This window comes from Acinonyx jubatus, chromosome C1 (genome assembly GCF_027475565.1).
Source record: "Acinonyx jubatus isolate Ajub_Pintada_27869175 chromosome C1, VMU_Ajub_asm_v1.0, whole genome shotgun sequence".
Classification (NCBI taxonomy): Eukaryota; Metazoa; Chordata; class Mammalia; order Carnivora; family Felidae; genus Acinonyx; species Acinonyx jubatus.
The window spans coordinates 9,063,406-9,079,917 of record NC_069381.1 but is presented as its reverse complement, the minus strand read 5'-3'; the positions used below and the strand labels follow the sequence as shown (position 1 = coordinate 9,079,917).

General features: G+C 43.7%; 1 protein-coding gene across 10 annotated transcripts in view; it reads right to left on the bottom strand.

Annotated features, from left to right (window-relative positions):
• Positions 1–16,512, bottom strand: part of VPS13D (vacuolar protein sorting 13 homolog D) — a 256,101-nt gene that overhangs the window by 81,152 nt on the left and 158,437 nt on the right. For all 10 annotated transcript variants that reach the window (XM_027060372.2, XM_027060377.2, XM_027060374.2 and 7 more), the window contains 2 exons: positions 7,029–7,163; positions 5,762–5,929 (listed from right to left, as the gene is read on the bottom strand). In XM_027060372.2, the coding sequence (XP_026916173.2) occupies positions 5,762–5,929; positions 7,029–7,163 (303 nt within the window). The remainder of the gene's footprint in view (positions 1–5,761; positions 5,930–7,028; positions 7,164–16,512) is intronic.

Sequence of the window (16,512 nt, the reverse complement as noted above, 5' to 3'; positions counted from 1 at the left end):
CTGGAAGAGACCAAGGTGCTGCCGGCTTCCTGAGGGAAGACTGAGTGACAGCTGTCTAGAGCAAACGCTGAGCTTCTACAGGGGCAGGAAAGAGAAGGGATCGTTCACTCTCTGGTTGACATCTGAGCTTTTCTCAGTTCAAAAAACACTTTATTGTTTTAGAATAATTATGTCATTTTCCTGTAAGTATATGAAAATATTACACAATAATCACAGACATGAAAAAATCTGAGTCTATATAAGAGAGGGAATTTATTCAATGGGTATCTCTTCAATTCTCTGGCTTTGAAGGAGAAGGTCTTACAGATATTCAAGTGACACCTAACCAGGTAAAAGTATATGCTTTTTGCAGCTCATGCTGCAGAAAGAAACCTGTTCCTCTGACATAACCGTAGAATTTGAAATGCTGTACTTTGCTTTAGAGACCATATTCCAAGAAAGGACTCTAGGAGCGATCATCTTGTCATGGCCTTCGAAGGGGTTCAGATCTTTGAAGTTCTACTCAAAGAGGTAGAGTACTTTTGCCAAAATCCAGGCAAGGGAGTCAAGGGACACATGCTCACGGCTTGGCGGCCAGTCCTTAAGTCCTATCACCTTAGATTCGGAATCCGTAAGCCAGTTTCTGGGGCTGACAATGAGAAGTAAAGGCTAAGAGAAATAAAGGGGGTAAAGGGCACAGATTACTTCCCAGCTGCATTTCCTTGAGACTAAAAATAAATTAAATAAAGTAACAGCTAAAACTGTAATGAAGAATACTCCAGAAGTGGATATGATGAACCTGAAATAAAAAATGTGCTGTGAATAATTCACAGCATCTGTCCAGAGACAAGTAAGACCTGTGGATCTATCACCTTCTTATGGGACAGAATGAATTCCCTTTTTTAAAAAAAAATTTTAATGTTTTATTTATTTTTGAGAGAGAGCGCGAGAGAGACAGAGTATGAGCAGGGGGAGGGGCAGAGAGAGAGGGAGACACAGAATCCCAAGGAGGCTCCAGGCTCTGAGCTGTCAGCACAGAGCCCGACGCAGGGCTTGAACTTGTGAACTGTGATGTGAGATCATGACCTGAGCCAAAGTCAGACGCTTAACCGACTGAGCCACCCAGGTGCCCCCAGAATGAATTACCTTTTAACTTCTCATTTGGTTTTCATATACTTTATCTCTTTTGCTCCTCAGGTCAGCAGGATGAAGGGAATTACCATCATCTTTTCGTAGGTTTGAAAAAAAAAAAGACCTCAAGGTTAACAGAGAAAAAAGATTACTTAAAGGCAGGTGTAGGGCTAGAACCCAGGTATCCCAGCTGCCAGCCCTACGCTCCCCTTCAATGCACCTCCCTGTGTCTGCAAATAATGCTGCATGATCTTTGGGGAGGCATAAGCCTCTCTGACAACCCAATAAAAACTTTAGATCCTTGCTCCAGAAAAATACACATATATACAATATTTCTAACTATTTTCAAGAGGTTTATGGAGCTTCTCCGCTCCACTCAAAGCACAATGCACCAAGGCTATAGCCCTTTGGTCTCTGCAGCCAAGTGGTGCTGGCTGGCGGGTGTGGTGAGGTGCAGTTCTGTCCTCTGACCCCTTTAATCATGAGGACTCGGGCACTCTTTAAAGGCATACTTCCCACAGGCCAACAGTTGATTATTGTGGTCATTTGCACTTCCTTAAACTCCTCTCGTGTACACACAAAAGCAAACAAAACATTCCCCCAAAGCAACATGAAAGGTCTGATTTCAACCCACAAAACTTCAAGAAAATGGAGATCTTTAGCCAAACTACATGCAAACAGAATCACAGATGATCTGAGTGGGTATTCAGTTGACAGACCTGGCTTTGGGAGCCACCGTTTCCAACAAGAAATGGTAATGTCAACTTTCTTTGTTTTCTCATCTTAGGTATAATTTTTATAACACAGTCAGCATTCTTGATATCAATATAAATGTACACAGCAATTCCTCTGAGTAGCAGCCTGTGACGCCAACACTGATTAGCTTACTAAACGCAAGGGAAATACACGAAGGACCCCAACCACATGGGGAGCAGGGTTCCCATCCAAGAGGCCTTGGGTCCCGGAAGGCAGTCCCCTTATGCAAGTCTGACGACAATATAAAGCATGATATCCAATAAAATGCACGATCACTGGGGTGCCTGGGTGGCTCAGTTGGTTAAGCGTCTGACTTCAGCTCAGGTCACGATCTCACAGTCCGTGAGTTTGAGCCCCGCATCGGGCTCTGGGCTGATGGCTCAGAGCCTGGAGCCTGCTTCCGATTCTGTGTCTCCCTCTCTCTCTGCCCCTCCCCTGTTCATGCTCTGTCTCTCTCTGTCTCAAAAAAAAAAAAACAAAAAACAAAAAACAAACAAAAAAAAAACCTTAAAAAAAAAAATGCACGATCACTGCCACCTGGGGCTTCATACAGACTTGGGGGTGGGGGCTGCACTAAGGAGCATCCTGCCCTTTCTGCATAAGTTATATTCTCATGCGGACTTGCAGGCTTCAAAGACAGTTTTCCAGGGGAAGCAGAAGAACGAAGGAACAAATGAGACTTCCACAAATGAGGGAGAATAAAGAAAGGGCCCACCCAGTGCACCTGGGTGGCTCAGTCGGTAAAGTTTCCGACTCCGGCTCAGGTCCCGATCTCACAGTTTGTGAGTCTGAGCCCTACATCCGGCTCTCTGCTGTCCGTGCAGAGCCCACTTCGGATCCTCTGTCTCCCCCTCTCTCTGCCTCTCTCTCCAAAAACAAACATTAAAAAGAAAAGAAAAGAAAAAAAAAGGGCCAGCCCCTCTCACCAGGATGTTACACAGATACTCTGGAGAAACCCATACAACGTCTCACCTGTGTGCGGAGGCCACAGGCAAGTTTCCAACTTCTTCATTGTCGTGTACGTTAACTACAGAGGGTTCATCCCTGCCAAACTGGCCCAGATGGAGTCTGATTCTCCCACTCTTTGTGCCTGAGACCCTCCTCCTCTGTAGACTGGAACACTTTGGCTTTCATTTTGGGGGCGTTAATGGTTCCCTGGTGGCTAACGTCTAAGCATTTTACGTTAATGCAAATGTAAGAGTCAAAGTGAGGACCCACTTCTCTTGTCCAGTCTATATTTTTCAAAGTTTTCATAACATCCTATCTCATTTTATCGTTACAGTGAGCCTGTGAAGTAGGTAGCTTCGGTTCCAGCTGAGGAAGGCCTCACAATAAACCAAAAGTGCATTTCTTTTTCAAATTAAAGCAGAGCCCAGGGGTACAAAAACCAAGAAAGTAATTATAAAACCAAGGAGGCTTTCTAGGTTAATTAGAATTTCATCAAATTAAATAAAACCTTGTAGCTGGTCATTTACAAGTGAATATTTAAGTGCATCTGTTTATACCACGTTGAGTAGCTAAAAGAACGCAGGGCAATCCACACCACCACTGTGATGCTTCGTGTCGCCGGGGGGTGAGGGTCCAAGGTCCCAGTGAGAAACGGTTCAAGGCAGAAGTGGGCATGATCATTCAGACTCTAAACCTGAGTCTGTTTCCCAACCATGATTTAGAAAGAAATTGTGGTTTATATACACAACGGAGTACTACGTGGCAATGAGAAAGAATGAAATATGGCCCTTTGTAGCAACATGGATGGAACTGGAGAGTGTGATGCTAAGTGAAATACGCCATAAAGAGAAAGACAGATACCATATGTTTTCACTCTTATGTGGATCCTAAGAAACTTAACAGAAACCCATGGAGGAGGGGAAGGGGAAAAAAAAAAGGGGTTAGAGTGGGAGAGAGCCAAAGCATAAGAGGCTCTTAAAAACTGAGAACAAACTGAGGGTTGATGGGGGGGTGGGAGGGAGGGGAGGGTGGGCGATGGGCATTGAGGAGGGCACCTTTTGGGATGAGCACTGGGTGTTGTATGGAAACCAATTTGACAATAAATTTCATATATTGAGAAAAAAAAAAGAAAGAAAAGAAAGTCTCTCCTCCAGGGTGCCTGGGTGGCTCAGTCGGTTAGGCATCGACTCTTGATTTCAGCTCAGGTCATGATCTCACAGCACATGAGGTTGAGCCCCGCCTCGGGTTCTGCACTGATGGCACAGAGCCTGCTTGGGATATTCTCTCTCTCTCTCTCTCTCTCTCTCTCTCAATCTCTCCCTCTCTTTTTCTGTACACCCCCATTCCCTGTTCACCCTCTCTCTCCCTCTCAAAACAAACATTAAAACAACAACAACAACGTCTCTCCTGCCTCTCTGTCACCCTTGCTATAAAAGTAACAGCACTATCTTGAACCACAAGCCAAACAGAACCTGTTTGGTAGAACTACCGTACTGGACACTGATCTGAATAAAGAACTATCATCTCTAGAAAAGAGTTTAGAAAACAGGAATCAATTCCCAGCTCTCACACTGTTACCAAGATCACCGTGCAGTACAAAGTGTTGTTCAACTCACTTTCTCATCTGCCCCTCAAGACAGCCTCCTGTGTGGCAACATTAAAGCCTCTTTATGCTAAAGCCAGCTTTACGTCCTCGTGGCCCGCGGCACAGGTGCACCTGCGATTCCACCACAACACACGTTCTACCGGAAACAAGCTGAGAGCACAGGTGCTTTCTCAGACCTGATTCCTTGAGGAGAAGGTCAGTCTCTAGGAGGACAGTCTGTGGGGGGAGGGGAGGGGAGGGGAGGGGAGGGGAGGGGAGGGGAGGGGAGGGAAGCAGAGGCTTCGTCCAACAGCAGTTCCCCTGCAACTACCTTCCCCTTTCCCACCTTCACACGTAAAATCAGCTCCTGCCAAAAAATAAACTGCGGGATAACAAAACGTCCCCTAAACAAGGAGCTGGTGAACAAGTCAAGCAGACAGAAGGATGCAGGAGGATTACACCACTGTGCTTCCTTCTGCTGCTCTGGAAGCCTGTTTCAGTTTGGACTTTGTCCTGCAACCTGTGGGAAGTAACTGGCAGATTTTAGGCAGGAGAACCACACCATCAAATTCTGTTTTTGTTCTTAAAAAAATTTTTTTTAACATTTATTTATAGGGTTTGGAGAGACAGAGAGACAGAGCGTGAACGGGGGAGGGGCCGAGAGAGAGGGAGACACAGAATCCGAAGCGGGCTCCAGGCGCCGAGCCGTCAGCCCAGAGCCCGACGCGGGGCTCGAACTCCCGAACAGTGAGATCATGACCTGAGCCAAAGGTCACTTAAGTGACTGAGCCATCCAGGTACCTCATCAAATCCTATGTTTTAATTTTTAAGTTCATTTATTTTGAGAGAGAGAGAGAGAGAGAGAGAGAGAGAGAATAAGCACACAAGCAGAGGAGGGGCAGAGAGAGAGGAGGAGAAAGAATCCCAGGCAGGCTCCCTGTTGCCAGCACAGAGCCCGACACGGAGCTTGATCTCACGAACTGTGAGATCATGACCTGAGCCAAAACCAAGAAAGAGTCCAACACTTAAGTGACTGAGCAACCCAGGCGCCCCTCAAATCCTAGGCTTTAAAAAGCAAGTTCATTCTGGTGGCACCGTGCAGGCTGCGGTGGAGTCCAGGGGGTCAGGCGGCCAGTGCAGTGGCCCAGGGAAGAGACAAGCGGAGCCCGGGAAGGCAGTGGTGATGGACAGAAGATGAGATACTGTACAGCGGACCTGGTGCCCGGTCATCAGAGGGGAGGGGAGGCAGGTAACAAAGCAAAGGCCGTAACTTCTCACAGCTTATCAGCTATGGCAGGAATCACGGTAGCGCAGAGACCCCATGAGGTTAATGACGATGGAATTTCACCTTTAATTCCTTACCTTGGCAGCAGAGTTTGATACGCCATGTGTGACATTTCTGATAAGGCCCCCGACATTTCCATACTTTATCAGTCCAGTAACCCCTTCGGAAACATCATTCAAAAGCCCCATGGGATTGCCGAGAAAGTCCACTGATCCCAGGATCCGAGCTGCCTGGCTGAGGAGTTCCTGTCAAATGGAGCAGAAAGACAAGATGAAAACCAGCACCTGGTGATACTTGCAGGTAGAATGTCCCAAGCAAAAAGGTTAGAAATCGGTCTTGTCCCCCATTCTCATCAACACCACAACGACCTCTGAATTCTCATCAACTGCAAGTTCCTAGGCTTTCATGAACTCCACCTAAGCTCTCCCAACGCATGTATCCCAGAGATTACTTCCAGGACTCAGAAATACGCCTCGAAGCTATTCCGAAGAATAAATAAAAGCTCTCAAACAGGAAAGACTCTTTACAAACATGTGTTAGTATATACATCACATTCTGATGTTTCTACAAATAGGGAACTCAGCAGCAGCAGGGAGAGTTTTAGAAGGAAAATGAGGGAGGAGAGTATATTGGTAGCGCCCCCTATAATCGGCAGGGGGTGGTGCATAAAGAAGGCATGTTTCAGATCTAGCCAGCAACCCTCTACTTTCTGCCTCCAGGTTCCAGGGATATCTGCTCTGTCACTCTCCTTGCAGTTTAGTGGAAACATCACCAATTAGGAAAGTTGAGGAAGGAAGCCAAGAAGGAAAGGAGGGACACGGGAGGGAGGAGGGAGAAAAGGGAGCAGGAATAGAATTTTAACTTAGACAGTTAATAAATTTGATATGATCTTGACCTATCTATCGAAGAATCTGGATACTAAATACAAAACAGAAAATGTCCAACTTGATAAAAAGAAAAATTGAAGTTCAACGCTAGGGCAGGATCTCACAGGCTCCAAGAACACTGATGTGGTTGTCAAAAGTTGCTCCATGTCCAGTAAATAGAGAGGTCACAATATTTTGTCACCATCAAAGCATCAATTAAACCCTTAAGAGTTGTTACGAATCCAGTGGAAGCCCCCGAGATCAGTTCCCTGAGGGACAAGACCAGCAGCTTGTAAATTAAATACACTGTTTGAGGATTTTCATGATGTGTATGGGCTTCGCGGGCTGTGACCTGACCCCTAACAGCAAATGTTCAACTGGGTTCTCGACAGTAATGTCTTAGTAACCAAAATTCCCAAACAACCAAAACAAACATTCTGCTTGTGCTCCAGCCACTAAGTATTTCTCCAAAGCTCACCTCCTGGAAATGTTTGAGGATATCATTGATGATGAACTCCTTGGTCTCATAGGGATGTACCCGAGTAAATGGATCCAGATTAATCACAGCATCCTCAAACCGAATCAGTGGAAATCCCAACGTGCTTTTTAAGGCCTAGTTAGGGAAGAAAGAAAATGACATACTTTAGCCATTTGATGGCCTTCCAGGGCACTATAATTTTGGATTCTGTGAAAACTACAAGTCATATCAATTTTCCAATGAGAGTCAAGGTTTTGATGTTTATAAATAAGGATTTTCCCTGTAATTATAAAAGTAAAATATTAGGACAAAAAATATACATGTCACCCAAAGTAACATATATCACATAGACGTGAATATCCTTAGCTTCATACGGTGGCTTCTTATAGTCACCGTTAAGTTTGTGAGAGTCACTAGGTTGTTATATACAGCTGCAGTTGCTTAATTTTCATTGTTACACAGTATGCCAGTATATAAACAAAACACAATTTATTAAACCATTGCTGTTGATGAACAGTTGTGCTGTTTCAAATTTTTGCTATTATGAACAATGCTGCTATGAACATTCATGGACACGTCTTTGGGAGCACATTTGTATGCATTTTTCTTGAATACATACCTGGGAGTGGAGCTGCTGGGTCACAAAGAACATACACGTTCGACCCTAGTATATACAGCACTGTCAAACAGCTGTCCCCAGCAGCTGAACTGGTTTATACTCCCTTCAGCAGCCTGTGAAATTTCCTGTTATTCTACACCCTCATTGACACTTGGTATAGACAGCCTTTTAAAAGACAAATATTCTGACGGGTGTGTAACGGTATGTCAGTGTGTTTTGTTTTTTGTTTTTTTAGTTTTATATTACTTACTTACTTGAGAGAGACAGACACAGTGTGAGTGAGGGAGGGGCAGAGAGAGGGAGAGAGAGAATCCCAATAAGTCTCCAAGTTACCAGCACAGAGCCCAACATGGGGCTCGAACTCATGAAACCATGAGGTCGTGACCTGAGCCAAAGTCAGACGCTTAACCCACTGAGCCACCCACGCACCCCTCTCAGTGTGGCTCTAATTTCCATTTTCCTGTTGAAGAATGCACCTTTTAACACACATATTGGCCATCTGGATATCCTTTTTTGTGACGTGCCTACTCAAGTCTTTTGCTCATTTTTGTAGTGGGCTGTCTGTTTTTTTCTTATTGCTTTGTAGGAGTTTTTCTTATACATTCGGTATAGAAGTCCCCGGTGAATAGATGTATTGCAATTTTCTTTTCCCATTCTGTGACTTATTATTCTTTGAAAGGTGTTCTTTGATGATCAGATATTTTTTTTTAATTTTTTTTAACGTTTATTTATTTTTGAGACAGAGAGAGACAGAGCACGAACAGGGGAGGGTCAGAGAGAGGGAGACACAGAATCTGAAACAGGCTCCAGGCTCTGAGCTGTCAGCACAGAGCCCGACGCAGGGCTTGAATCACGGACCGCGAGATCGTGACCCAAGCCAAAGTCGGCTGCTTAACCGACTGAGCCACCCAGGTGCCCCCAGATATTCTTTTTTAATGAAATCCAATGTGCCAATCTTTTCCTTTATGGTAAGGGTTTTCTGTTTCCTCAGTAAGAAATTATTATCTACACCAAGGTCATAAAGATATTCCCTGTGTGTACCTAAAAAAATTTTATTGCTTAACTTTTCACATTTACATCTATAATCTACTTGGACTTGATTTTTTTTATATGGTGTGAAGCAGAAATCAAGATCCATTTTTTTTCCAGATGGATATCTACTTGCCTAAGTAATATTTACTGAAATGATCACCCTCTCTCCTACTGCAGTACCGTGTAAACTTTGTCACAAGGTGACTAGCCATATTTACGTATCTGTTTCTCAATTCTGCTTCATTTTGTCCTGCCTTCTGCCAATACCACCCTGTCTTAATTACTATACTTTTGTAATGAGTTTTGAAATCTGAGAGTATAAGCTCTCCAACTTTGTTTTTAGGATCATCTTGGTTATTCTTTGCACTTTTCATTTCCAAATAAATTTTAGAATCAGCTTGTCAATCTGCCATAAAAAGTTGTTAAATTTTTCATTAAGATCTTACTGAATCTATAGATCAATTTGAGAAGAAAAGACAGCTTCACAGTATGGAGTCTTCCAGTGTATTAATGTGGTATGTCCCCTTATCTATTTAGTTCACTTTTCTCTTAATAACATTCCATTGTTTTCCATACAGAGGTCTTGCATATAACCTTTGCTGGATTTACTCCTAGGTATCTGTGATAGATTAAAAATGGCCAGGGGCACCTGGCTGGCTCAGTTGGTAGAGCGTACATAACTCTTGATCTCAGGGTTGTAAGTTCTAGCCCCACACTGGGTATAGAGATTACTTTAAAAATGGCCATATATTCTTTACATCTTGTAACAGTAGTGGGGACGACTTCATTTGCATTGACCTTGTAAGTTGCTTCAGTCAATAAGACGCAGCAGAGGTAACACTGTGTGACCTCTGAGCCCAGGCTTCAACAGATCTTGGGAGTTTCTGCTCTGCCCTTTTGATACTTCCACCACGTGAAGAAGCTGAGAGACCATGTGGAAGGAGGTTCTGTTGACAGCCAAGACCTAACACCTAACACATAAGTAAGGTCATCGTATACGAGTCCGTCTCAGCTGACTGCCAGATGAGTAACCACAGGTCAGTCCAGCAGAAGCCAGCATTCAACAGAGTCCAGCCCACAGAATTGTGAATAAAATGACTGTTTTAAACCACTAAGTTTTGGGGTGGCTGGTTACACAGCAATAAATAATGATACTGGATTTGATGTTTTCTTAACAATGCTGTAAATTACATCCTTCAAAATTTTCCTTCCCTCTATAATCGTGGCTGACATTGTACACCATCTCCAGTGACCTTCCTAAATTATCCATTCAGTTAACAACCTCTCTGCGCATTCTTTTAGATTTTCTAGGTACATATTTATGCTCTCTGCAAATAATAAAATTTTCATTTTCCTGTCCAGTTCTTATGCCTTTTATTTCTTCTTTAATCTTTCTAGACTTATTGCACTGGCTACAATCTCCAGTAAGACACTGAAGAGTAGGGATAATGAGCACCTTCCCTGCTTTCAGTATCTCACCATTGAGTATGTTTGCTGTAGCTTTTTTATACATATACTTTATCAGATTCTGGCAGTTCCCTTCTATTTTTTGCTTGCTGAGTTCTTATCATAAATAGATGTTGAATTCTGTCAAAAGGCTTTTGTGCGACTATTGAGACAATACTTTTTCTTCTTTTATTTTGTCAATGTGGTAAATTACATGATTTATTTGAAAATGTTAAACCACACTTACATTCCTGGAATAAACCCAATTTAGTTATATTTTTTCTTATTCATTGCTGTATTTGCTTTGTTAATATTTTGTTCAGATTTCTTCCATGTTCATGAAAAAAATTCCAGTCTATAATTTTCCTTTGTTATTTATTTTCAAAATATAAATTATAGTTTTCTAGTAAACTTCTCAGACACAGATACAGTTACTCTTTAATATTGTGTGTTTGATAATGCCAATGTCTGGTTTATCTGTGGGTCTGCTTCTAGTGTCTGTTTTTAAAATGAAAACTTTCGGGGCACCTGGGTGGTGCGTCCAGCTTCGGCTCAGGTCATGATCTCACAGTTTGTGAGTTTGAGCCCGGTGTTGGGCTCTGCGCTGACAGCTCAGAGCCTGGAGCCCGTTTCAGATTCTGTGTCTCCCTCTTTCTCTGCCCCTCCCCTGCTTGTGCTCTGTCTCTCTCTCAAAAATAAATAAAATGTAGGGGCGCCTGGGTGGCGCAGTCGGTTAAGCGTCCGACTTCAGCCAGGTCACGATCTCGCGGTCTGTGAGTTTGAGCCCCGCGTCGGGGTCTGGGCTGATGGCTCAGAGCCTGGAGCCTGTTTCCAATTCTGTGTCTCCCTCTCTCTCTGCCCCTCCCCCGTTCATGCTCTGTCTCTCTCTGTCCCAAAAATAAATAAACGTTGGAAAAAAAAAAAAAAAAACTTTTAAAAATAAATAAATGTAAAAAAAAAAAAATTAAAATTAAAACTTTCACAGACTTTGCATGAGTCTTTAGTTTCTAGTAGGCGGTTAAAGAGGCTTCATCCAACCAAGATTTGGGCTTTCTCAAGGCTGGATTTCAGTCTTTGTAACTCTTGGTCTATTTCAGTCTTTCTAAGGCCTGGGATAGTTTCAGGCCAGTTGTCTCAACTGACAACCAATTCTGTTCCTCCTCTTTTACTCTCCCCAGCACCAGAAAACTGCTAAAAGGTCTACTTAGTTTTCCCACCTCTCAACTGTTACTTCTTGCTCGGCTTCTCTCAGACTAGGTTACCTAGAGACTGGCACCTGCCTCAAGACATACAGCAGCTCAGACCGCCAGGGTCTCTATTCTGCCTGTCCCTTCTCTCTAAGATACTAGCGCAACAGTTACCAGCTTAGTATCTATCTAGTGTTTGCTATGTCAGTCCCATGAGACCACCAAAAGCCTTACTCAGACTCTCTGCCTTTTGGCAGCTGCTTTCTGCTTGACTTCTCTGCCTTTCAACACATACCAGTTACACATTCGAACTATCTCAAGAGTAAAGGCAGAGTAAATGGTGGGCTCACTTATCAAGTTTCCTTCCTCACATAAATCTTGGACTCTCAAGTCCTAGATATCTTGGTAGCTTTCCATTACTTTCAAGCAGACTTTTGGGTTTGTTTTTTTTTTTCTATCGAGCTTTTCTTGTAATTCTTGGCTAATCTTGGTTTGCTATAAGCCAGTTAACAATTTCCAGATTTGGTCTATTTTCCAATTGCATATTTTTATTTTATTTATTTTTTATTTGAGAGAGAGAGAGAGTGAACAGGGAAAGGAGGGGAGAGAGAGAGAGAAAGAGAGAGAAGAGAGAGAGAGAGAAAGAGAGAGAAAGAGAGAGAGAGAGAGAGAGAGAGAGAGAGAGAGAGAGAGAGAGAGAGAGAGAGAGAGAGAGAGAGAATTTCAAGCAGGCTTCATGCCCAGCATGGAGCCTGATGCAGGGCTCAATCCCATGACCCTAGGATCATAACCTGAGCCGAAATCAAGAGTCGGGGGCGCTCAACTGAACCAACCACCCAGGTGCCCCACCATACTTTATTTTAACAAGATTGGGGAGGAGGGGCTCCTGGGTGGCTCAGTCAGTTAAGCATCCGACTCTTGATTTCGGCTCAGATCGTGATCTCACGGTTCATGAGACTGAGCCCCATATCAGGCTCTGTGCTGACAGCATGGAGTCTGCTTGGAATTCTCTCCCTCCCACTCTCTGCTCCTCCCCTGCTCACTCTCCCTTTCTTTCAAAATAAGTAAACATTAAAAAAAAAAAAAAAACAAACTTTAACAAGATTGATATTGCAAGGATTTTAGAGAGTATGCGAAATACTCTTCTTTGAATGTGAAAACACTTTTTTAAATTTTTTTTTTTTTTTTGAAGGAGAGAGAGAGAGAGAGAGAGAGAGACAGACAGAGACAGAGACAGAGCATGAGCGGGGGAGGAGCAGAGAGAGAGGGAGACACAGGATCTGAAGCAGCTTCCAGGCTCTGAGCTGTCGCACAGAGCCTGATGCGGGGCTCGAACCCACAAACTGTGAGATCATGACCTGAGCCGAAGCCAGACGCTCAACCGACTGAGCCACCCAGGCGCCCCTGAAAACACTTCTTCATGCTAATAATGTTAGTAACTCTCTGATCCACATTGAATCTTTCCTTATATACAGTGTAAATAATCCATCTGATTTTCTATTTTTCCATATGGCTATCTAGTTGGTCTAACAGCACTTACTAAAACATCTATATATTGCCCCACTAAATTAAATGTCTTTACAGTAACACCTCATGTGTAATGAACCTTCTATTTTCTCCTTTATTTTTTCATCTTTTAGCATGTATTTTCAGAGGCTGCCTTAGATTCTTTTGGGACAAGAACATGTTTAATTGAAATGAAATCATGTAACTGAAGAAAATACAGAAGAAACTGCTTAAAACCATAGAATGGGGAAACTTTTTTGGGACTCCAAACATATATTCAAAAAGGTCAAAGACTGGTGGATTTGACAACATAAAAATCAAAAGCTTTTATAGGATTAAAAAAGAACCCATATATACATCAAAAGTAAAGCAAAAAGACAAATGAAAAAATGAAGGAAAAAACCTGCAGCTTACATCAAAGACAAAACTTACATGAAGAGCTTCTACAATTACAGGTGATTAAAGACCAGTAATAGGATTTAAAAAATGGGCAAAGTGATAAACGGCAGAAAAGATTGGTTCTCAGAGGAAAAGGATGGCCCTTCAACAGAGGGGTCAGAAGTAGAGGAGAAGAAAGCTGTGACGAAGACAAAGAAACAAACAGAAGATAAGAGGAGAACCAGAAAGGAATGGGGAGGCCCGCGATCCCGAATACGGCAGAGGACCCTACAGACATGAGGTCGGAAAAAAGGCCCCCCGATCTGGGGTCTCGGGAAGTCACGAGAAACCTCCTACTACATAATGTGAGAACAAAACTTTTTAGAGATTAAGAGCGCTCTTAGGTTAATTCAGCCTAACCCTCTCATTTTTTTAAATAAATAAAGCCGGAGAAATGTTAAGTAGATGACCCAAACTCGTGCAGTTAGTTATTAGGAGATTTTCGACTTGCACGTGCTCATTGGCACAAAAGTAACCACCTGGTAGGTGGAAAGCATGAAGATCAGAATGGAGGATTATGTTGTTTCTCTTGAAAAACTTTCTGCTGTTCATTCACGCGTGCTTCACCCATCCACGTGCTGGTGACAGAGAAACTGAGGCCCAGCGGGCTTAACGGCTTTGCTTAGAGCCCCACAATAAATCTGCCGGGAAAGGTGGGGACGTCGGTTCGGCAGTTTGTTTTGCCAATCCAACCCTGAACGTTACTCTCGTCTCAGAGAAGAGGAAGTGAGATCCAAACAAAGGCTTAAGGCAAAAGCTTTTTTACCCCAACTTCCTCATCGTAACCAAATACTGAAGATGAGGTACCATTCGGAGTAGCAAAGACTTTGAAACCTCCACCAAGTTGTCAAAACCCTCACGAGAGACACCATCCCCTTTCTGAATGGCTGATGTGCTTTGTCCGAACCAAGGAAATATCTGGCCCTTTGGTAAAACTCTTTACCTCGTCATTTATGCCTTGGGGCCTCCACATTGGAAAAAGCGGAGAGATGCAGCCTTTGGTACGATTTATCCTGCCACCTTCAGGTTGTTCCGGTCAAAGCAAAAGAGAGGAGAGGGAAAGAGCCAAACAGGGCTCTTCCCCGCAGTGACCGACCAATCAAGTACAGTAGTATACAAAGCTGATGCTTATTTACTTAAGGAGCAGACAGTTTCCTGTTATAAAACGGATTCTGGAGAAAGCAACGTGTGCGCAGAAGTTCCCAATAAAACTAGGACACTGTCCATTCCTACCTCCTCCAGACGAAAACCGCTGAAGTCTTCCAGAAACTTTACAGAGTCGAAAGAAGAAATACCTGTCCATATGCCATAAGGTCTCGGATCACAAGCCAGTCCCTGGCCCACGTCCTTCCCTTTCTTAGTTTATCCTGCACTAAACAAAACTGTCTGGAATTCATTCTTTAAAGGTTTATTTATGGTACATAGAGACTGTTTATGTGAAGCAGGGTATTTGCCCATTTCCCTCCCGGGACAGTGTTTAAAACTACAGGGATATTTCCCTCTCTGGCACTTTCTGAAATACAATTAACAATACTGGATCTTTTTTCCTTTTAACAAATCTGGTTTTTATTTAGGGAGGGGAGGAAAAAAGTAAAGGGTCTGAAGTTTCCCAACAAATTATTTCAAGCCTTTGAGAAGACAGTTTTAGGCTTTTTAAATAGTGTCTTTGTTTGAAATTCCCCCTCACCCCCACCCTCTTGCTCTCTGACCATTAAAATGTGGGTTTTCTTCCAAACTAGATTGCTCAATTAAAGCCCTTCTTTTGTAATACCCCAATGCTCTAAATGGGAAACGGACTGCATGCTGGAGGCCACCTCGTGAAACCTTTTAAAGGCTCCTGGCTTCTTTTGATCTTGAAAAAAACCAAAGTACATATGAACTACCTGGCGTTTTCGATATTACTCTGCTACCCTCTAACACACACGCTTGGGAGTATAATGGGGAGGGGGGTGGAAGGGAGGAATGTGTGTGCACTTGTGAAATGGAACTATTATCTCCCCCTTCTCCCATCACGGAGAAAGGAATCCAATCGAGACAGCAGATGGGAAACTGCTCCGAGTCCTTCTCAACAGACACTATATCTGGCAATAATGTACCCTCAGCATAAACCTGAAGAGGCTTCCCCGTGAGATTTCTGACAGCCTCACTCCTGGCCTGGAGTCAAGAGAATCAAGATAATTATTCCTTCAATACCAAAGACATGGTTACCTTTTAGTCAGACTCTTGTGATTCCCATTCTGGGACAGCACTCCGTTCCCTAAGTACATACTTTAAGCAGTACATATTCATCTCCAAGAGCATATCGCTCTTCCCAAGAGCTACTAATAAGGGGATATTACTGTGTTAGGAAACTCTCTGAATAAATGACATTATTTTATGAGCCCCTGACTCCACCAGGAGAACTCGAGACACAGTAAAACGGTGACTCCCACAGGCTGAGAATTTAACTCTGAAGCCCCAATTCCCTGACACCCTGCCTGAGACACGGATGTGCCCCCATCACGGTGCCCCCCCCCCCCCCGCCCCACACCTCAGGACAGGGCCGCTCCGCTCAACTTCTTTAACAATCGCTTGAAAACACCTTCCAACGGATCCTCAGAACAGTGCCGAACGAAACATTCAACTTAACCGGTTCCCAGTTCATCGTGGAGCATACACGCAGGCACGGAGACCATGTGACTGGGGGTCTGGAGCTACTTCAGCTGTAAGAAGCCATATTGCATTTGGCAGTCTGGGGGAAAGTTCTCTGCTGGGAGCAATCTGAAAGGAATAGTTAGGTGTCTGTGTTTCTAAGGAAGAGGATTTAAAAAGCAAGAAGTCCTTCACTCTCAGGAAATGCTTAACATTGGTTTGTTGGGCGAGTGCCAGGTGCTCTGAGGGAATATACACTTTATCAAACAAACCCATTCCAAAGGGTCACATAAGTCAAGTGGATACTTGGGGATATTAGCAAGATAGTGGTTTTCCCATGGATTTTCCCCCCACTCGCATGCTAATTGTAAGTATCTTCAGTCTCCTGGGAAACATGAAATTAAAGCCAATCAAGCAGACAGGAGAGTCCGCTGGAAAGGGCACACCGCGCTGTTCTCGCCCTGGCGGCAAACAATCCCCTCGACTCTGGTCCTGCCCAGCACGCTCCCAACGGCTCACGCCCGGCTCGCCGCGGGACTGAAGCAGTCACCCTCGCCCTACCAAGTATGATCTGGCGTCGACCAGACTATACTCTCTCGTTACCTATACGTCTATTTTAGAAGTT